The sequence below is a fragment of the Cryphonectria parasitica genome, assembly GCF_011745365.1.
Source record: "Cryphonectria parasitica EP155 unplaced genomic scaffold M406scaffold_1, whole genome shotgun sequence".
NCBI lineage: Eukaryota > Fungi > Ascomycota > Sordariomycetes > Diaporthales > Cryphonectriaceae > Cryphonectria > Cryphonectria parasitica.
The window spans coordinates 5,233,633-5,254,154 of record NW_024468909.1 but is presented as its reverse complement, the minus strand read 5'-3'; the positions used below and the strand labels follow the sequence as shown (position 1 = coordinate 5,254,154).

The following is a 20,522-nucleotide window of genomic DNA, read 5'->3' as shown; positions in this document are numbered from 1 at the left end:
GAGGAAATGATCGAGACAACGCGGACGGGGCGAGCCGTATAGGAACGAATAGCGAATCTAGGACCTGAATCAAATGTCGAGTAGAGGCGGCAGAGAAATCAGAACCAATAACTCTTTTTTTGCAAGGGAGGACAGAATTGGAGAGGCAGAAGGATAGATGTCTCGGCCCGTTGGAACGAAGACGAAGAACTGCGGGCTGTAGATACCTAGATAGACATAGTTAGGCGGGGCTAAGGAAGAGGGCAGATGGGTTCAAGAAGCCGGAACCTACCTATAGGCGTGCTAGGGCAACTCTGCTGTCTGGCAAGTCCAGGTAGAGGCACCTGACACGCGACGGCAGGAGAGGGGTACAGGGGGCTCTCAGGCCCTGTGAGGCTGTACTATGCAGTAGTACGGTTCAGGATATGGAGTACAGTTACCAGACTGTGGTACTACTGCACCCGCTCCGCCCGTCGAGTGAATGTCTCAAACCCTTTTGTGGTAGTCTCGGGAGAAGAGGCACATGCTGGCGATGATCCCTACTTCGCCCTGCATGCGGATGTATGATCACAATATAAATCGAAGCAGGTGATGTCGTAGTTAATATACTGCCAGGCTCTGACCGCGAGATGCTTGTGCTAATGCCTCTCTCAGTCCCTCCCAGTCTCTCTCCCACTCTCTCATTCAAGAGGCCACCTATCCTTGACCGTCGTCTCTGGGTGAGGAAGGTGGGGGAAGGGGGGCGTAGTAAGCACCATAGTACATGATGATAGCTTGTACCATGGTAAATGCAGAATAAAGTTTCTGGTGGAAAAGGGTCTAAGATGCTCTTTGGATTTTGTTTTCTGGGCTGCTTGGTGATGGGCTGGGCGTGGATGGGCGTGGAGTGAAGGTGGAGGAGGGAGTTCAAGGGAGGCCCTGTCCCTGGATTTTCCAATATCCTATGGTACTCCATACTGTGATAGCATGGAAGGCCCGTCTCACTCATGGGCTGCGCCTACCATGCTACTTGTAGCATGCCATAGTATGGAACTCTAGCATCCTAGCTGCCTTAGAACCCTTGTATCCTAGTACACCAAAGCTACCCTTGTGACGCCTGATCATCTCTCGCTCATTCTCTCATATTTGTCTTTCCTCCCCACCTGTCAAAAGAACCCCGGCCACACACCACCCAGAACAATGTCCTCTACCCTTTTTCACCGCAACAGTGACTTTGCCGAGTTCTGACATTGTCGAAGCCCACTTCTCCCACTTGGTATCTCTCCTCCTGTCAACCAGGAATGGATCCACCGCTTTCTGAGGCAGGACAGAAAACTAAAGGACTGCACACACGCAAAGCCTCGGTGAAGAGACACCTAAGGGTGGTTGTTCTCCCCACCGCTGGAAAAACGGGCCGTTTCTTATGTGCAATGCGCTTTGTAAGCTGCTTTGTAAACTAGTGCACCAGAGGACAGCGACAACGCGCCACAGGTCTATTTTCTGTTGCGTGAGACAACCGTTGAGGATGGTGGCATAGCATAAGACATGATGGATGCAATATTTTCCACCAAGCCACAGTCAGAACCATGTAACGGGACACCTCGACGCGGCTCTCTTTCTAGGCATTCGAGAGAAAGAGAGAGGAGGGGAGGATGGCTTGAAGAAGGGGTGAACACCCTTTTCGAGATCGTGCTGAGGACCCTTATGGCGTTGGAAACACGATCCTGACTGATCTCCTGTGCAGATACTACAGTAGAAGGATGCCATGAACCATGCAACGAAAGCCAGGGCCCCAGGTCTGTTATGACAGTACCCACCATCTCAGCCCTATGAATTTCGGGACCAGTATTGATCCTACGGGGAATCGACAAATCATCTTTCAATTCACTTACCTCTATCTCTCACGTCAGCGTACGACTTGTTCTCTCCCCCCCTCTCTCTCCCTCTCTCTCCCCCTCTTGTCGGCTCCCGGTTCACAGGCGACTGAGGCTGATTGATACACTCTCCTCTGGGTTCGATTCTGCGAGTCAATGGTAGCATGACATTCTGCAGCAGCAGGCCTGGGACGATGGCGAACCCCTTTGGCCGGAAACAGGAAGAGAGCCTGTTTCCGACGCCATTTCCAGGGTCACATCTGCAGCCCACCCCCATCTCTTGTACGCACAAGCCGTCAGCCCTAATCCGCGACAGGGTATCGCCGGGACTCTGCGATCCCGATCAAGCGAGATTGTCTGTACGGCCGGTTCCTCACCAATCAGGGCCAACAAGCACTCATTTACTGGTTGGCTTGTCCCTTGTCTCCTCCCTCCAATCTACCTTCGCCTTCCGTGGGAGCAGGAACAAATTGCACTGCAACACTGCATTCGGGAATAGCCTCGAGGATCGATCATGGCGACACTGGCCTTCTTGGATTCTACTTTACCCCAGAGTCTCTACATATACCACCACGCCAGCGTTTCGCTAACCTCGACTGACTGACCGTCTCGTTAGCATTTCGGGACCTGATATGCCAATGATGCCGACAGTCTAGGCGAGCAGTGGTTCCTTGAACTGTTTTTGTTGAGCAAGAGCAGCTCGAGAATCTGTTGTCATCGACTATGCTAGCACCCCAAAGGACGAGCCAGCCAAGCCTCAAGCACCTGACGGTACAATGCACCGAAGACACCAAGTTGACGACCCAAGACGTGCCAGAGACGCTAAGTATGCACTCGAAGACAACCTATGTATGACTCTTTACTGGCCTACGTCAATCATCTCGTCTCGTGCTCTCCGCAAGATTGTCATCGTCACGTCACCTCTTGGCCCCGACAGAGCTCTCCACAATAGATATGCGAGGACTTCGCCACGATCCGCCTCGGCGATGACAGGCGCACAACCGAAAAGCCGCGGCCAACACCGACTTGGATCACTCCTTGACTGCTGAGAAGAGATCACCATCAGGACAATAAAGTGCCGGCCATCCCACACGTCACCACACCATCTTCTCTCGATTGTGACCGCTTTTTGGAGGAAGCCTTCGATCTATCTTTCCCATCCCAATGCCTCGGGTCCATGGGTGTCACTGGGATCTTCCCCCGGGACGGATCTCATCCTTGCCCACCCCCCTCCCCTTCTTGACCCCCGGCGCCGGGGCGCCTGGCCCACTGAGGCTGTGTGCAGCAGTATCCGGGGTCCTGTTCATCTCATCATCGCACGTCGGTCATAGCCGTGGCATTTCGACGCCATAGCTAAGACCTGATGGTTTCTTGCAACGTCAGCCAACCAAACAGAAGCTACCATGACACTAACTCATCCACTTTGCTTGCGCTTGTGTCGTCGGCCGACCGCGGACAATGTCTTTGGGTGTGGCTTGAATGTGCGTCGCCCACTAAGACCAAACAGAACTTGCGATCAGGCATTCAAACATTTCTCGTCTAAACTTTTGCTTGGGACTATTACGGCACTTTGATGATGGGAGGTCAGATGGAATGTCATGATGCGTGCGGTCAATGTTCCAAAAAAAAAAAACCAAACCGTCGAGACCATGTGAACGTTACCTTGTGATGCACCCTTTGCTCCGGCCTTGCTCATTCAGCCCCGACAAGTCTTGGAAAGTGATCACAATTACAGTACTACATCTTTTCTTCTTTTTTCCGTCTCCCACCCACCTTCTCATCACCTCGGCTCCTGACCTTGTAATATCTCGACAGCCTCGGGGAGTATACTGTTCCTCTAGATCTTCAGCTTGTCCAGAGCATCGACCACCATTCCCCTGCTGCTTCTGAGCTTTGCCCCGAATGAGGGAGGCTCGAGCCTGACCACTCGATATCATTGCATATACAAACCTGGAAGGGAAGTGAAAGAAGAAGAAGAAGAGAAGGAGAGGCCCAGTGCTCGGATGGCGGCTGCTTTCCGCACTTTCCGCAGTGCAACATCCATTTACTGGCATTAGGCTGCACATTTTGCTTGCTTCGGAGTAATGTTTGTTGGATAAGACGAAAGTAGCCTTCAGTAGTGTTTGTCCTGTGAAACATGACCAACAAGTGACTGTTATAGACCTGAAACTAGTTCCCTTGGGGTTGTTGCTGAACTTGATACGAATTATACAATTTTTTCATGGCATGTTGGAACATGATGATCGATGTTGATGACGCGAGAGCATTGGTGCGGTTATTTGTCTTGTTTTTTTTTTCCCTTTCTTTTTTGAGGTGCAAGATATTGATGACAATGAGGAAATGTCTGGATGGTTGAGCAACCTTCCTCACCATGGTTATCTAACCTTGACCTTTCAAGAATAAAAAATGGAAGAAATGAAAGCCTATGCAGAAAATTCAAAGGGGTATCCTCCTGCCACAGACAGTGGCTCCTGTCGTCTTCATCTCGACTGTGTAATGCATGCACTCATATGCCTGGCTGATTGATCCCTCTTTCAAGCCCTCCAAGGCCCTAGCTTCAAGAGCTCCTCCAGCAGACCTCCCCTTGGCGGCTCACTCCGCCTACGCCGGTCTCGATCTCGGTCCCGGTCCCGGCTAGGACTGCGGTGGCGGCCTCCCCCTCGATCCCCTTCACGTTCACGTTCACGTTCATGCTCGCGCTCCCGGCGCGGCGGCTTGTCGTCGGCGTGTCTGCTGCTGTCCCGGCTTCGTTCTGAGTCTCGCCGCCGCGGCTGCTTGTGCTGCCGCTGCCGCTGTTGTTGTTGTTGTTCTTCCTCCTCCTGCTGAGGTACGGGTGGGCGGTTCGCTCTCGCACGTGGTGGGTAGCTGGTTTCGCTGCGGGAGCCGCGGGTGGTGGTCTGCGACCGCTGGGAGGATGCACGCGAGTCGACAGACCTTGTACTGTGCCTGTCTTCGGAGTGCGTCCTCGTCCTGCTGCTGCTGCTGCTGCTGCTACCTCTACCGCCGCCCGCGTCACGGCCCGGGCCGGGGGGAGTTTGCCTGGTGGGCTTCGGGAGGTCTCGTGCCTCGGGCCCGAAGCTGCCGACCGTGGGAGACACCCAGGAGTATGAGAGGCCCGAGCTGCGCTCTCTGGGCACGGCCGTCTGCAAGTCCAGCTTGGCCTGCTCCTGCTTCTTCCTCGCCCGCTCCTCCTCCTCCCGCCGGGTCTCTTCGGCCGTCGGGCCGTCGGGTGCTGCTGCTGCTGGCTGGGGGTGCAGCTGGGCCATCAGCACATCCCTGCGCCTCTGCAGCTCTGCTATGATCTGCGCCCTTCTCTGCTGCTCGTCCTCGCCCTTTGCTGTCGGAGTCGTGGGCTCCTTTTCTCTTCGGGGGGTCTCTCGCTCTGCCTGGGGTTGATTGTGGCTGGGAGTTTCCTTCCTAGGCGGCTCTCCTGCCGACACCTGATTGGCTTTTTCACTGCGGTAGTGTAAAGCGCGCCATCAGCGAGACTGTTGTATGGCACAATCACTTGAACCTGCGTGGGAATCTGCTCTGAGATATCATGAGAGCAACACACTTACATCACGTCCCATATCTTGCTCTTCGACATTGCACGCGGTCTCTGTGGCGTGGCACGCGGACGTTCTCGTTGTGGCTGGTCATTCTCAAGCTGGCCCAGGCGTTCTCGATCAGCCTCGATGCTGTTGAGATGGGTCAGCCCTTTTTTCGTCGTTTTTTGCCCACAATCTGCAAGATGGTTGATGAGTGTAACTCACGCGGCCTTCATCCTTTCCCTCGTGGCTGCATTTTCCTCTCTGCCAAGGAGATTGAGGCCATACTCGATCCTCTTCCTCAGAGCCTCGACATCTGACCCTTCACCGGGAAGCGCCATTGTGAGATGCAGGGCAGGACGATATGAGGAGAAATCGTCAAGTGTGTCAAGACATTAAAAGATAATAGAAAGAGAGAGAGAGAGAAAGAAAAAAAAGGAACACGATGCTTGATACTCAATGCTGCCGCCGTGAAAGGCAGCAACGTTGAAGCCACGAAGATACTTGAAAGATTGATCAAGCGTCCTAGAGGGGGAGGAGGAGGGAGGAGGCGATGGGCGCAGCCTGGCCGGATGAGACCAAGGCTGAGCCTAAATACTGCAGAGAATGTATGTTCTTTAGAGCGCTTCAATGTTTGCCAGAAAGTGAAAAGACCCAAGTTCCGCGGGAACCAGCCTCCGAATACCATCCAGCTCTGCCTGTTGAGGTGGCCGTGACACAAAAAGTCGTCTCAGCCAGGTGGACTGCATAAGCTTACAGGAGTTCGCGGGGGAAAGAATTGCACCCTGGTGGTGGTGAAGGTGTGTGTTTTGCTCTGCAGTGGGCTGGCAGTTTTGGTGGCCAGAATCGAGGCCCAACCAAAGAAGTTGGTACGGCCCAAAGGGGAGACCAAAATGATAAGGCTGCCAATCAAAGACCCCTGGTCAGGCAGTGTGGTAGTCCTTTCCTGGCCCCCTCCCTGCGTCCCCCTTTTCCTAAACAGCACAACCTGCAGTGGATGCTGTTATGGACGACTAGCAGCTCATTACTGTGGTGGTGTGTTTATCTGCCTGGTGGTCAGAAGGAAAGGAAGAAAGAAGAGGAAAATGCAGGTTGCGCGCGTGACGCAGAGCCGGCCCTGATGACACCTCTGTCTGGTGGACACGTCTTCCTCAGCTTCTCCAGGCTCTGTTCTACGTGGTTGTCCCCCCAGCCTGTCGTGGTCGACTTGAGCGAGCATGTCTCTGACACTGTTCAGTCACTGGCATCCAAACCCTTTCTGTAAGACGGCGTCAACATCTGACGCCAACACACAAATCCTCCTCGTCCTCTCCCACATCATTGCTTGTTGATGGTTCATGCATTGTTTCCGGCAGCCACCCGTGGCCCAGGGGTCAAAGCCGTGTGCGTCCCCGTTGCACGAGGCCCGCCATCATCTTGAGACCTGTGAGCTGGACCGTCTCTGATGGCGGGTCCCGAGTCGCCTCTGGATAAACATATGGCCCCTTATGCAGGCCACTTTGGTCTCCCTCCAGCTTGGTGATTTGTCTGCTGGCTCTTCAAGGTTTTAAGCTGCATCTTGATGCAAAACAAGCGAGACAACGAGGGGTGAATAGTGTATGCGAGTTCACGGATGGGATTGTTGCTGTATTGTCCTTCTAGTTCCTCTCTTTAGGGGGCCCGTTTCATCTACCTAAGCTTTTGTAGAACCCTCTAAAGTGCTAGTGCTCCGTGAGTGCTCAGGCGCTTGTCCACTAACTTCATTAAGGGTTTTCTCACTAGCGAATCAGTGGAACCCTGCTGCTGCTGGTCAAAATTGAACCCTTCTCCAGCGGACGACACCTCTAAGAAAAAACAGAGGGAAGGGAAAGGAAGGGAAAAAAAAAAACTGGCAGAGAATGACCATCCTCACGCCCTCGGTCTCACGAGGTGCTACCTCTTTGGATTAACCCTTCAAAATCTGCGCCCACACAGCTCCATTTCATAATATACACACCCTACATACAAATACCACCATGACATCCCTTTCCGACATCCTCTTCCCCTCCCAAGCCGCCGACGCCGCCGGCAACCACAATATCAACCGCATCCTGGGCGACCTGAAGCGCTCCAACCTGTCCATCACAAACCGCCTCCGCTCGGTCCAACAAGATGCAGACTTTGTAGACGAGGTGGCGGCCGCGTTCGGGGGCGGACGGCGGCCCCTTATCGCTAACGAGAGATGTGGTAGCTGGTACATCCGCCCCGGGGCCAAGGGCGGGAGTGCCTATTTCAAGAGCACCGACGGGCACACAGGCCAGTGGAGGTTCTCCACGAGGAGGCTGAATCTGCATCTTCTACCAATCATTGAGAGGTGTGATGGGTAAGTCGCCATGTATTGGGGGGCAGAGGAAATGAAGAAGAAAAAGAACCCCCCCCCTCCTCTCTTTGGTATGCTCGGTCCATGATGAGCTGGACTGACCTAGTTGAGATGATATGAAAAGGATTATAATCGTCGATTCGACCCGAAGAGGAAAGAGTAGGTGATCAGACGTAATGTACTAGAGAAGTAAAGACTGAAAAAAATTCACCACATCAGCATCTCATTCAGTCTTACTGACACGTAAACCCCCAAAACAAAGGAATGCCAGATGCCCTGAGCAAGACCATCCCAATATGGTGCTGCGTGCTCAACCGGGCCCTATTCCCAGACCAGCCTGAATTTCATAACCTCTACGTTCCGCCCAATGCAGTCTCGGACTCTGAAAAGAGCCAAGCGCTGGCACGGATCCCCGAAGGCCTGGCCGCGTTCAAAGAGCTCAACCTCGACCTAGACAGCCTCTGCGCACAGATTTCAAAACCCTTGCGCCCGACCTGGGTGACTCAGGAGACGGCCCTCGGCCACTTGCAGACCGGAGAGGACGATGGCGATGGCGGTGGCGATGGCGGCGCAGAGCACATTTTTGACGACTTTCGTCCCGTCATCTGCTGCACCTCCTCGAGGCGCGTGGCCGGCGGCGAGATGAGCGGACATACAGGGTACATCCAGGGCGCCGGTGATGACACCGAGAACTGGGCCCACGGCCTCGAGCCTCCCGTGTTCTGGGCAAACGCAGACGAGCTCTTGTCCACGCCCGAAGCCGACCTGCCCGACCTCATCAGGTCCCTCGTGGCGTCTGCGAAGCGACATCCCCTGGAGGAGGAGAACACCACCACCGAGGACGGCAGCGGCGGCATCGCCAGCAGCACTGCGGACCTCCCACCAGCCGCACGACAGCTCACACCCCAGCTACACGTCTCGCCGCTCCCCATACCACAACGCCTCATGGGTGACCCTACCTGGTTCACCGTCGCCCTCCTCCCAAGTCCCACGCCTGCAGAGACGTGGCCGAGGTCACCAACCCATATGGAGGTCGGACTAGGGAAGCACAAGGTAGCCAGCCGCAATCTGCGCGCCGCATTGCCAAGCATCTGCGATTCCGCATTGCGATTCCTGCATAGCGATGACGACAACAGCAGAAATCCAGCCGAGGAGGAGGGCGACCAGCACGACGAGCACGACAACCCGCCACCGCTGAGGCGGAGGAGGATTCTCGTCGCCTGCGATACGGGCGGGAGGGACCTTTCGGTCGGCGTCGCGCTCGCGCTGCTGTGCTGGTGCTTCGAGGACGATGTAGGCGAGGTTGTGAGGGAGCGAAGACCCCAGGGCGGCGGTGACATTACCGATGACGACGGTGTTCAGAGCAGTGGCGCAGCAGCAGCAGCAGCAGGAGGAGGAGGAGGAGGAGGGGGGACGGTATCCTTCAACAAGAGCCTCATCAAGATCAGGCTGGGCCGGATCATGACCACCATGCCTGATGCGAACCCGAACCGCGCGACGCTGCAGAGCGTAAATAGTTTCCTCATGGACTGGCGGAAATGATGTATTCAGGCAGTGATAAGGGAGGTGACCGTCTTCTGCTTGCTTGACTCGAAAGCAACAGACAGCCTTTCCCAACTCTGCATTGCGGATGAAGGGGGGTGGGGGAGGGGCGATAACCCACCAGGTAATTGCCCCAGATCTACAGAAAGGATATAGTTAGCCAGCTATCACAGCCTCTGTGTGAAGAAGACCAAAACCTGCTCCAATTCCATGCATTGTGGTGAATCACAAGGTTCGCCCAAGGTTTAGGACAGGAGTCATGGAGCCATAGTGATTGAATAATTACTGGGGCATTTCCTCTTGTTCTGGTGCCCATTGTACAAAAGTTGGCATTTTGGACAATCACGGACGTTTAGCTGCAAGCACAGGAATTAGTAGCTCTTTGCAAGATGTTTAGCCATAGCTGCTCTGATAAGCAGCCTGACATAAAGGATAAGCAGAAAGAATAGTATGTGTGCATATGTGTGGTGACCATGTGGTGACCTCATGTCTTCATTGCATTTGTATGTAACTGACTTAGGCCCCGTCGTTCCATGTCCACCATGAAAATCCCAGCAAAAGAAAAACCCTTTTGATATGATCCCGCTCGCTCAACACCTGGAGTAGAAGGAAAAAAGAAAGGAAAAAAGCACGCATGGCTGATGACGAGGACGATGATGATGACCATGTCACCAGCTTATTTGGAGTGCAGGCCCTCTCCCTAAACCTCGCCAGATTCGACCTGCTCGAGCTTGGAGGGGAACTCATCCCAGTCCTCCATGATGACACAGCAGCCAGCGTCACTCAGGACCTTCTTCATCTCCTCCTTCTTGTCATCAGTGTAGGGGCCCACATAGCCAATGACCTTGATGCCAGCACGGCTGCCAGACAGGGAGCCAGACTTGGAATCCTCGATGGCGACACACTCCTCAGGGTTGACACCAAGGGTCTTGCAGGCATGCAGGTAGATGGCAGGGTCAGGCTTGCTGGTAGGCTTGGGCAGAGACGTGGCGGCAGAAAAGATGTCCTGGCCAAAGTATTTGTCCTGACCAACCTTTTCGACCGAGGCCTTGACGCGACGCAGGGCAGAGGAAGAGACCACAGCCAACTTGTACTTGCCAGAGGCGGCCAGCTTCTCAAGCTGGGCATCAACACCCTTGCAAGGCTGAGCCTTCTCCTTGAGCTTGGCGATGACAATGTTCTCCTCCTCCTTGACGTAGGCCTCCTCCTCCTCAGGAGTGACCTCGAAGTTGTAGCGCTCCTGCAGGGTCTTGAGCATGCCACGGAAGTTCTGGCCCACAAACTCAATGATAAGGGTGTCGCCAGTGAAGGGCTTCTCGAGTTTGATGCCGCGCTTCTCACAGATCTGGTTGATCAGGTCGGCACAGCCCTCAAAGGCGAGCTCCTCAGAGAGGACAAGAGTGTTGTCGCAGTCAAAGAGGAGGGTAGTGATCTTGCGGGCAGGCATGATGAATGTAGTAGTAGTGGTTGGTGATTGACTGGGTTGTTTTTGTTTTTGTTGTTGTTTGTGGATTGGTTGTTGGGGGGATGAGGGCAGAAATGACCAGAGGCAGACGTTCTAGATGGTCTAGATGGCTCTTTGTCTAGTCTGGTGTAGAAAAAGAAATCAAAGATGCTCTAGTCAAGAGACGTTGACGAAAACAGGAGATGGCTTCGTGAAGAATGCGGGAGATGGTTGTCAGCTCGAGGCAAAGAAAAAGAGATGAGGGTGGAAAGACCAGGTAGGTTAGGAGGGTTGGCTCTTGCTGGGAATGTTGATCGTTTTTACGTGGACAGAAAGGCGGGCAGGGGCAGAGCGGGGGAGGGGTAGCTGCAGCTTGCAGCTGCAAAATGTAGCTCCTGCCCGCCCTAGCCTTACGTCATGAAGACTCCACGGGTTAGGCTCCATAGGCTTCCTGTGGGCAGGAAATGGAGACGGAGAGCCAGCAGAAGCAACTGCATACCACCCTTGGCAGTCCACAATTGGCTGGGAATAGTGACACGAGCACCTTTTCGCGCCGCCATCACGGGAAGGAATTGTTTCAATAAGCAGACCTTGCGCTATTTCCGTCTTTTAGAGGGCTGTTGGCGTGGTGGCCTGCCGCGTGAGTGTACTTCAGTACTTAAGGGAGGGCCCGCCATAACAGGGGAGGCCTTGCACTTCCAGGATGACTTACTTTGGTGTTGAGTACCACGGTACTATGGCTAGAATGAGGAGAAACTCTGTCCTGTGTGCCCGCCCGACCAAGAAGGAATAGCCTTTATGCAAAGAATCGACGGTCCGACCATGAGAGCGCAGAAACGAAAGGAGAGCATTGTTCCTTCTCTTCTCTCTCGCAATAGACGGGCGTACACACCTGGTGCCACAGTAAGCCCTCCGTGCTCACTCAGCCCACCGAGTGGCATCCTGAGGGAAGCGGGGATATGTACACACCACATTGGCACGGCTTGGGCAACAGCACGACCCGATGTCGCAGCTGCCGTAACCATATGACGAGATCTGGTGAACAAGTTGCACTCGTTGCATGTTACCAGTCGGTGAGTGATGCAGGAATTGAGTTTGCGAGTCTGTGGATCAAAAGTTTGCCAGTACTAGCATTACTAGTCTATCGGGTTCAATCAGATGTATGTGCTCATCACTGCCAGATACTTCAGGATTCTCCCATAGTAGAGAGAACCTTGATGCTGTCGGAGCCCGGTGATTCATCCATCATTCATGACAGCACGCCGCTTCCTTTCCTGAAGCTGAAGCGGGCGAGCGTCCAGCCCAATGAATTAGCAGAAAACTTCCGCCGAATGAGGTAAAAAAAGACAAATAGATAAAGCAGGAACATCATTCCCCCCTGAACTCCGTGCGATTCATGATACATCATTATTCCTCTCATGCAACTTCTCCTGGCTGTCAAACCTGCTCGGAGTGACGGACCGGCAGGCTTCCACCCGTAAGCACTGATACCAGGTGCTTGTCCCCCTTTTGTCGCTATGTAAACAGCGTGTACGCGAAGCAAACGCGCCGCGCGATGGTGGCTGTAGCTCAAGGTCGAGAGGCCGTCGTAAGGCAAAAGGTTGTCGGCCATCTTCGCCCAAGAAGTAGCTCTTCAAAATAAAATATAAAAAAGAGACAAGGACCTGTCATCCGCTCAAGCGGCTGAGTTCATGTTGGATTCTTCTGCACCATGTCTAGCAGTCCATCTCAAATCCACCGTTCCCGAAAGCAACGCTGCGGCTTCATGCCTTAGCACCCATGTATCTGTCTGTTGTTCGTCCAGATCGCTGAGGCACTGCATTTACAGAATCTCTTTGAGCTGCTGCTTCTGCTGTGCCGTCAGAGATGTGGGGAACTTGACGTTGTACTTGATGATGAAATTACCCCGCTGGCCAGGCTTCTTCGAAATGGGCATGCCTTGGTTAGGGTAGACGTCTTGCGAGCCGGGCTGCGTAGGGCCGGCCTTCTCGAGGGCGATCTGCTTGCCGTCGATGGTGCTGACCGTGCGCTTCCAGCCAGTCAGAGCCTCCTTGAGGTCGAGGTCGACAGTCATGCTCAGATCATCGCCGTCGCGGGTGTAGAGGATGTGGGGTTTCTGTACGCGTCAGTCAGCAACTCTTTCATCTCGTCTGTATTGGTGTCGGCCAAAGATAATTGTATGGCGTGGAAACTTACCTCCTCGACAACGAAGCACAAATCCTGCTGTCCTCCCTCCTCCTGGTCGCCCACGCCCTTGAAGCGGATCTTACTGCCCTTCTTCAGGCCTGCCTTGATGGGCACGTCCAGCACTTTCTCCGTCGTCGTGCGCTTGCCGTTCTCGTCAAACAGCTTGCATTTGATTTTCATCTTCTTCTGAGCCCCTTGGAACATGTCCTCCAGCGACACAGGCAGCGGGCGCTCGACCGTCGTCACCTCAGGTGTGTGCTGCCGCGCGCTGCGGCCCGCAGGATCGCCGAAGCCAGTCCTCACACGCGTGCGAGGCCGGCCTCCACCGCCGGCGCCGCCGCCAAACTGGGCAAAAAGGTCGGCCATGTCGTCATCATCGTCCCCGCCCATGCCCGCGCCGCCCGAGCGCATAAATGTCTCGAAGATGGACTGTGGATTCGAGGGGTTGAAGCCGCTGGGACCGCCGCCGCCGGTGCTGAAGTGAAAGGTTCGAGCTCCTCCAGGACCGCCACCCATGTTGCCAAAGTCGAAGCCACTAAAGCCGCCTGGCATGCCACCTGCGCCGGCGAAGGGATTGCCGCCTGCAGCGCCCGCACCGCCCTCTGGTGGTGGGGCGCCGCCTCGAAGGAGGAATTCAAGGCCGAACTGATCGTAAATCTTGCGCTTCTCGGGATCGGAGAGGATCTCGTAGGCTTGTGAGCATTCCTTGAACTTCTCGGCGGCGTCGGGGTTGTCCTTGTTTTTGTCGGGGTGCCACTTCAGCGCGCATTTCCTGTTGAGATTGCGTAATTAGTTTGCCGTTTTCCAATGGGATAGAAATGAGAGTAAAATCAACGGGATGGGAAAGGGATAAGCGGGAAGCAAAACTTGTGGTGGTGACAGAGGCACTTACCGGTAGCCTTTCTTGATCGCGTCCTGAGAGGCATCGGTGCTGACGCCGAGTAGGTCGTACAGCTTCGTTTCTTTGACCATATTGGCAGTCTGTACTGCTTGGTGATTACAGCAGGTATGGATTCCGTATCAAGTGGGATATTTTTGGTGGAAGATCAGGCACGAGGCCTTATGTATGGGAAGGGGAGAAAACAATCAGGAGACAAGCAAGGTTGGGGTTGATCGTGTGATATTTGTGATGTGGAGAGACGAGGTTGGTGTTGTCTCAAATTGAGTGGGGGTCGTCTATGTATGTCGTGTTGACTAGAAAGCAATGTTTGGGAGAAATGAATTTCAGCACGATCTTGCTGAAATGACAAGAGTCTGCCAAATTATAGGTTGTCAAGATTTGAGAATTCACGTGTTGTTGGAAGAGGAGAAAGAGAAAGAAAGAGTCCAGACCCTGGAGGCTGTGAACAGAGTTGGCACAGGCTATCACAGGCCAGCCAGCCCCCTTCATAGCTAGCACGGAAAAGCGGGCTCTATTTGGAGGAGCGAACTTCAAGAACATTCGATGGGCTCTACCATAGTACAAGGCACACTAGGCTAGTGACGCAGTCCTGCAGGGAACCCTTCGAAACCCTCTTTGTAGAAGACAAGCCTGCCGCCTTTGACACGGCCAATAGCTTCGACTCGAAGTATTCAGTCAACGAGCAGGGCACTCTGAACAACTAAAATCTCTTCATATTCATACCGTTTATCTCCCAGCCTTGATGTCAATTTTTCCCTGCGACTATTCACACGTAGTGTATGATTCTGAACAAAGTACATGGGTCGAGGGGCCTCCCAGGCCTATGGAAGCTACTAGCATGTTCTAGTGGATCCAGGCACCTGGGCGCGGGGTAGGGTAAAGCAGAGACAAGGGTCCTGCTTATATGGTGTCGCGCCCGACACTGGCCAGAGCCTCTCCCGGTGATGGCCTCATAGCCTTATCGAGAGAGCGAGAGGGAAACTCTGCTTCGAGAGACCATTCATGGATAGCAGTGCGCATGGTGTCTAGCAGCAAGCTTCCAAACCACAATTGGGCAAATACTTGTAGGTACAATGTATATTTACAATATTTTTTTTTCCTATCTTGTGACTGTTACAGAGGAGGTAGTTCCTCCCTGCATATCGGACACTGCAGTCTGTATCGAAGCCATCCCTCAAGACAAGCGCTGTGGAAGATATGCCTACACGGAGTCACCATATATTTCCTTCTTTCCAGCAGGCCTGCAACTCCTCCGCCAGTTGGGTCGGCCTCCTGGCCCGCCTTGACGACGGGAACCTCCAGTACCTCGCAGCAAATGGCACAGTCGATGGCCCGCGTGTGCGTGCGGCTACCTCCCTTGGCACCCACGCTCGAGCTGGAGCCCTTCTCCCGAACCGCACGATCTACCTCGCCGCTGCTGAGCGACATGCTGCGGGTTCTCTCGAGACTGGGAGACGACGGGGCAGAGGAGGACGGTGCGAGGCCGATGGGGAGACCGCCCGCCTCGAGGTTATCTTCGCGGAGGACGGGGTGGTAATCCCATGCCTCAGGCATCCAGCCCTTGGGCATGCCGAATCGTGGGCCGAGGACGTCCTGGAAGAACAAAACCCAGAGCTGCATCCAAAGCCAGCCAGCTAATACAGCAAAGGCTGTCCAGTCCGATTCCGAGAAAATCAGGTTGTTCGGGTGCAGGTAAAAGTACGAGATGGGCAGGATCCGCAACACCGACTGGCCCACCATGAACTGCCACGAGAAAGCTCGGCGGCTGTTGCGCTGCGTGTTGCGGATGATCTGTGGGACCCAGAGAGACAGGTAGGCGAACAGCGTCGCATTGATGAAAGAGTTTCGCACTGGTTTCCACCACGACCGTGCAGCCAGTGAAAGGAAGCCAATGACCGAGCCAAGGAAGATGAGTCGGCCGACAATTGTAGAGAACGGAATGACATCTGACCGCTGAGTGCCACCGCCACCACCAGCAGCAGGCACGGCTGCGGTAGGGACACCAGCAGCACCAGCAGTTAAGTTCTCGACGATGTCCGCGTCGACATCCTGATCCGAGGGCACTATGACTGGTACATCGGTTGGGTTGGTGCCCCCGCCTGCTGTGACTGGGCGTGGCAGGGACTCATTCGCAGGGGGGGCCGGCGTCGATGGCGGTCTTGGTGTGCTATTATTGGGAGTATGTTCACGCTCGCGAGGACGCCATTCGGGCTCCTGGATCCGATATACCTCACCCAAGAAGCTGCCGCCAATCATCATGGACATAAACAGAGCGAATGTCAACATGAGAGCCCGGAGATAAAAGTGCGTAGAGTCAAGAGCCAGCGCAGCCGAAAGCGCAAACATCATGCCATCTGCCAGTGCCATCACCAGAAGTGTCCAGAAACTCACTCGACCCATTGTAGAGGGCGTACAGGACTCTCTCATCTGGGACTTGAGCAGGTACACCTGCCCAAAAGCGATAGCGGCCGTCACCAGCATATAGAAGTTGACATCGTAGATCCAGATCTCCTCTTTGAAGCCGGCCAGGTGATTGAAGCCCTGGGATTCTGGGAAATCCGGAGGACCCTTAGACTCCAGGAAGTAAGCGCAGTCAGGTGAGTATATAATGGCAGACATCTGCAACTCTGGGATATGTTGTACCGGCGCTCCAGTAGGATATCGCAGTTCGTCCTCGATTTCCTTGACCACGTCACGCATACCATCAATGGATGTCTCCTGGCCCTCAGTCGGCAGCGGCCCGCCCTGACGAAAAGGATGCACCTGCAAGTACACCACATACTCGCAGTGCGGGCTCGGATTGAACACATCCTCGGCACCGCCGACATTCGAAGTCCAAGGATTACTCTGGTCCGTGAAGGCCGACTTCTCCTTCTTGGCAAGAACCTCATCGATCGTCTGATTGAGCAACTTCTGACTCGACTGGAAGAAGTTCTGATCCGGCGCGAGATGTGGCAGCCCAAAAATGCCCGCGAACTTCTCGGATGTCGTGGTGAGGAGCATGTTGCCCTGACGCGGCCAGTGTACCCCGTGCAGCCGCATCTCATACGCGCCACCGCCACCCAACGGGCCCGCGTCCTCGATGGTCAGGGTCGCGGCGACCTCGCGCACAGAGCCGCCCGTGCTCAACCGTCCGTGGTCGATGTCGACAACCTCATCGTCGTATTCGACGTACCGCCGCTTGTCCTCCACGCGCAGCTGCATATCGCCTTCAATGCCCGTAGCGTTGCGATTCCACTCGCCATGTGTGCCAATCCAGTTGATGCTTGGCGTCATAGCCGTGAAATTATAGTCAGCCCACGAGCGGCTCACGCTCGCCTCTTGACGGACCCATGATCCCTTCACAATGCCTGTTGCGTTTTGCCAGACTGCGCTGCCCGACCCCAGGTCCCACGCACTCCTCCCCTCTCTTCCGTCGTCTTCTACTTGCACCCCTTCTATCTCGGCCCCCGCCGGCAGCAAGGGGCTTGTGCTCCGGCTCCATTGTAGACACCTATCTTTGAACCGTCCCAAGTCCTCCCAGGCAAAATAATCCGCCTGCCTGAATCCCGTGATATTGAGATATCGTGTAGCCTCCGTACCGTTGGGAGGATCTGCCGTCTGCCGTGGGTTGAAGTCGCCCCAGGCCGTGGAATTGAGGACACCAAACGAGTGTTGCTGCCGAGCGAGCCGCTCTCGTACAAGAAAGGGCGTAGCGAAGTAACCGGCCTGGCCCCCGCCGCCTGAGCTCATCATCCATATGAATATTATGATGACACCCAGGAAGCGGGCGCTCTCTTGTTGGGGAGGAGGCATCGTCGTGGTCGGTCGGTTCCGTGAGTGTTGGTGGGAGGATTTGCGGCGTGAAGCCCAAGTCAGAACGGGATCACCGAGATATCATGTCTGAATTGTAGCGGATGCGTGCTGCTGCTGCTGCTGCTGCTGCTGCTGGGTGTCCTGCCACTTGTCACAAACGCTTTATGCGAGCACCGCCGTCGACCATGCGCTGAAGCTGGTGGTTGTAGCGCGAGACGAGGTTATGCCGGCGACAGAGAGATGCTCTGTGCAGGCAGGTACATAGTAGATGTTAGGTCGAGGTTCCACTTGTACTTGGTTGGTGACGTTGTACAGCACTCTTCCATAGTACGGTACTATGTGCATGGTGCCTTATTAGCTTACTGGGGAAGGCCCGGAAAGGGAACCCCCCCCCCCCCTTGGTAAGGTCTTTGCCGCTAACGCAACCCCAACACACCTCCAGCACTGCGCCTCTGCAGACCGGGGCGTTAACACGTTCTTATGATTATTAACATCGAATCAACCCCCTTTCTTTCCCACAAGACGACTCCATTCACAATCATTACCACCAAGGCGCAAAGCTGTTCTTAAAAACAGACACCATAAAGAAGGAAGAGACAAAGAAAGCGCCAGAGCGCGCACCTCGGGACGGTCAAGATGTCTTCCAACAACAGCGAGTCTAATTCACAAACAACCTCTGCTGTACGCCTGCTGTCCACTCCCGTCTCCCTCTTATCGATCATCTTTCTAAGAGTGTTCACCAAACTGACCGCCCCTGGCCTGTAAAAGCCGCCAGATGATGCTCGCGCCGAGCTGACACAGCAACTGGATGACCTCCTGAACACCTTGTCCAACAAGTTTGCCGGTGTATCCAGCGAGATCTTTGCAAAGAGTGAGTCAATGAGTGCGCGAGCTCACGAGACAGTGACCGGTGAGTGGCTAACGCTCTGGTGAAGTGGATGAGATGTCACGGAGAATCGACAGCTTGGAGGCGACGCTGGCTGCGAATAACGACCGGGACGCAAGCTCGAAACCGTCGTAACCCAGGGGATGAAGGGGAATTGTCACGAGACCTGATACTATTAACACCAGTATAGTTTGACGGATGAGACCCAGTACATAGATTCCAGTCGGCTATGAGCACTCGACACTGATAAAACGCTCAGCCCGGTCACATATCACGAAGTCACGAAACATAGCAAGTGTTCCCATGCAAAATCTCATTCATGCTTCTCCTATGTATCTTACACGCTTCCAACCAAAGTCCCATTCATGATTGTCAGAAATCGATTTCCGTGCGATTTTCCATCCTATGCAGCTATTTGTGACACCTCACTATCCCGGATTTGCCCCAGCTTCATTTACAGCTCGTCCTTGACCTCCTTGACCTTCTCGACAAACCGGCGCAGGATGTTCGACTTGACAGTGAACTCATCCAGCTTGGACGGCGCCAGGCCGCCCTTCTTCAGAATGCCGTCAAGACGCGCCAGCTCCTTAGAAGCATAGTCGTCGTTCTTGCTCAGCTTGTCGAAGACCTTGACGTAGTACTCGGCGTACTTAGCCTGGGCGCCCTCCTTCAAGACCGCAGCCTCCTTGCTGACCTCGGCAGCGGCATCGGCCAGGACGGCCTGGCCCGCGCTGAACTTGTCAACCACGACGTTCAGGGCATCAATCAGCCCGGCAGTGGCATCGAGACCACCACCCACAGCACGGTGTGTGCCGGCCTTCTCATTCAGGAACGCAACAAAGTCCTTCTCGGAGCGGCCACCGTTGTAGGGCTCGGCCTCCTTGCTACCGGCGGGGAAGAACTTGATGGTTGGGTATGAGGTGACGCCCTGTGCCTGAGCGGTCGCCTTGCTGCCGTCGGAGTCGGCGTCGACCTTGGCGATCAGCACTTCGGACTCGTTCTCGAAGTCGTTGGCGAGCTGCTCCCACGTAGGAGCCAAGTTCTTGCAGTCTGATTGATGGTGAGCACATTAGCTTTATTAGATCAAGAGAATGCAGTGTGGCGGCGAGGAGAGAAATCGACTTACGTCCGCACCATGGAGCAGTGAACGCAACAAAGACATGCTTGTCGCCACCGATCTCCTTGGCAAAGTTGGCATCCGTCAACCAAGTCACAGTCGATGGCTTCTCGACCTTCTTCTTCGGCTTGACGCCCGTCTTGTCGGCGATGAAGTTCTGCAGGGACTCGAGATCACGACCGCCACTGTAGTCCACTGGGTCCTTGCTCTTGCCGTCAAAGAACTTGAGCGTGGGGAAGCCCTGCACGCCGTACTTGCGGCCGAGGTCCTTCTCGGCGTCGGCATCGACCTTGGCGATCTGGACCTTGCTCTTTGCGAACTCGAGGGTGGAGGCAAGCTCCTCGTAGACGGGAGCCAGGTTCTTGCAGTGGCCGCACCACGGTGCGTAGAACTCAACGAGCGTGGGCACGCCGCTGTCGAGAACATTCTTGTCGAAGTTGGAGGGGATCAGATCCATGACCGCCGACTTGGCGGCCACGACGGCCGTCAGGCCGGTGAGCACGAGGCTCTTGAGGAGGACCATTGTTACGAAGGGATGTCAGGTCGAGGGAAGTTTGGATGCGAATAGTATTGATCGATGATTGTTTGACCCGAAAGGAGAAAGACGGGTAAGGCAAAAAAATTTAATACTCCAGCTACAATTAAGTACGGAGAGAGACAATGTTGCTTTGAAATCAGCCGGGTGTTTGATGTGAAGCAAAAGAGGACACACTGGCTGAACGCCAATTCAATGCTTAGAAGGGACAGCTTCAGCCAACTACAAAGCTCCGTCACCTTGTGGCAGACGTGGTTAGCCAGGCATGTGGCAATGCAGCCCCTTGAGAACTTCAAAGATGACGCTAAGATAAGAGATAAGAAGTCTTGGTAAGAGGAGCCAGGGGAGTGAGTTGAGTTTACTGGCCTGCCGGGGCTTTTGCTTACCTAAGAAACCCACGGTTTCCCAATTTGCG

At 54.6% G+C, this 20,522-nt stretch overlaps 7 protein-coding genes across 7 annotated transcripts; 1 reads left to right on the top strand and 6 right to left on the bottom strand.

The window, feature by feature from the left end:
• Window positions 1-4,389: 4,389 nt before the first annotated feature.
• Window positions 4,390-6,124, bottom strand: M406DRAFT_349400 (uncharacterized protein; the record flags this gene model as incomplete). Its single annotated transcript, XM_040922466.1, has 4 exons — window positions 5,588-6,124; window positions 5,393-5,512; window positions 4,767-5,288; window positions 4,390-4,729 (listed from the first exon to the last, which is right to left on the bottom strand). Exons 1-4 carry the CDS (start codon window positions 5,701-5,703, stop codon window positions 4,390-4,392), a joined length of 1,098 nt encoding a protein of 365 aa, XP_040781764.1. The 5' UTR covers window positions 5,704-6,124.
• A 1,232-nt stretch (window positions 6,125-7,356) lies between these two features.
• M406DRAFT_246061 (initiator tRNA phosphoribosyl transferase) lies at window positions 7,357-9,242 on the top strand (the record flags this gene model as incomplete). Its single annotated transcript, XM_040916383.1, has 4 exons — window positions 7,357-7,703; window positions 7,825-7,859; window positions 7,963-8,993; window positions 9,063-9,242. 4 exons carry the CDS (start codon window positions 7,357-7,359, stop codon window positions 9,240-9,242), a joined length of 1,593 nt encoding a protein of 530 aa, XP_040781763.1.
• A 461-nt stretch (window positions 9,243-9,703) lies between these two features.
• On the bottom strand, window positions 9,704-10,926 carry M406DRAFT_354571 (HAD-like protein). The gene has a single exon (XM_040922954.1). The coding sequence runs from the start codon at window positions 10,687-10,689 to the stop codon at window positions 9,943-9,945; it is 747 nt and encodes a 248-aa protein (XP_040781762.1). The 5' UTR covers window positions 10,690-10,926; the 3' UTR covers window positions 9,704-9,942.
• Window positions 10,927-11,766: 840 nt separating this feature from the next.
• M406DRAFT_100993 (uncharacterized protein) lies at window positions 11,767-12,540 on the bottom strand. The gene has a single exon (XM_040914934.1). It carries the CDS (start codon window positions 12,296-12,298, stop codon window positions 11,936-11,938), a length of 363 nt encoding a protein of 120 aa, XP_040781761.1. The 5' UTR covers window positions 12,299-12,540; the 3' UTR covers window positions 11,767-11,935.
• M406DRAFT_36415 (uncharacterized protein) lies at window positions 12,509-13,845 on the bottom strand (the record flags this gene model as incomplete). Its single annotated transcript, XM_040923996.1, has 3 exons — window positions 12,509-12,802; window positions 12,883-13,645; window positions 13,766-13,845. The coding sequence occupies 3 exons, from the start codon at window positions 13,843-13,845 to the stop codon at window positions 12,509-12,511; spliced, it is 1,137 nt and encodes a 378-aa protein (XP_040782401.1).
• Window positions 13,846-14,851: 1,006 nt separating this feature from the next.
• Window positions 14,852-17,782, bottom strand: M406DRAFT_272084 (uncharacterized protein). The gene has a single exon (XM_040918137.1). It carries the CDS (start codon window positions 17,567-17,569, stop codon window positions 14,888-14,890), a length of 2,682 nt encoding a protein of 893 aa, XP_040781760.1. The 5' UTR covers window positions 17,570-17,782; the 3' UTR covers window positions 14,852-14,887.
• A 307-nt stretch (window positions 17,783-18,089) lies between these two features.
• Window positions 18,090-20,293, bottom strand: M406DRAFT_320512 (uncharacterized protein). Its single transcript, XM_040919401.1, has 4 exons — window positions 19,582-20,293; window positions 18,505-19,505; window positions 18,338-18,440; window positions 18,090-18,250 (listed from the first exon to the last, which is right to left on the bottom strand). Exons 1-2 carry the CDS (start codon window positions 20,093-20,095, stop codon window positions 18,910-18,912), a joined length of 1,110 nt encoding a protein of 369 aa, XP_040781759.1. The 5' UTR covers window positions 20,096-20,293; the 3' UTR covers window positions 18,090-18,250; window positions 18,338-18,440; window positions 18,505-18,909.
• Window positions 20,294-20,522: the final 229 nt, after the last annotated feature.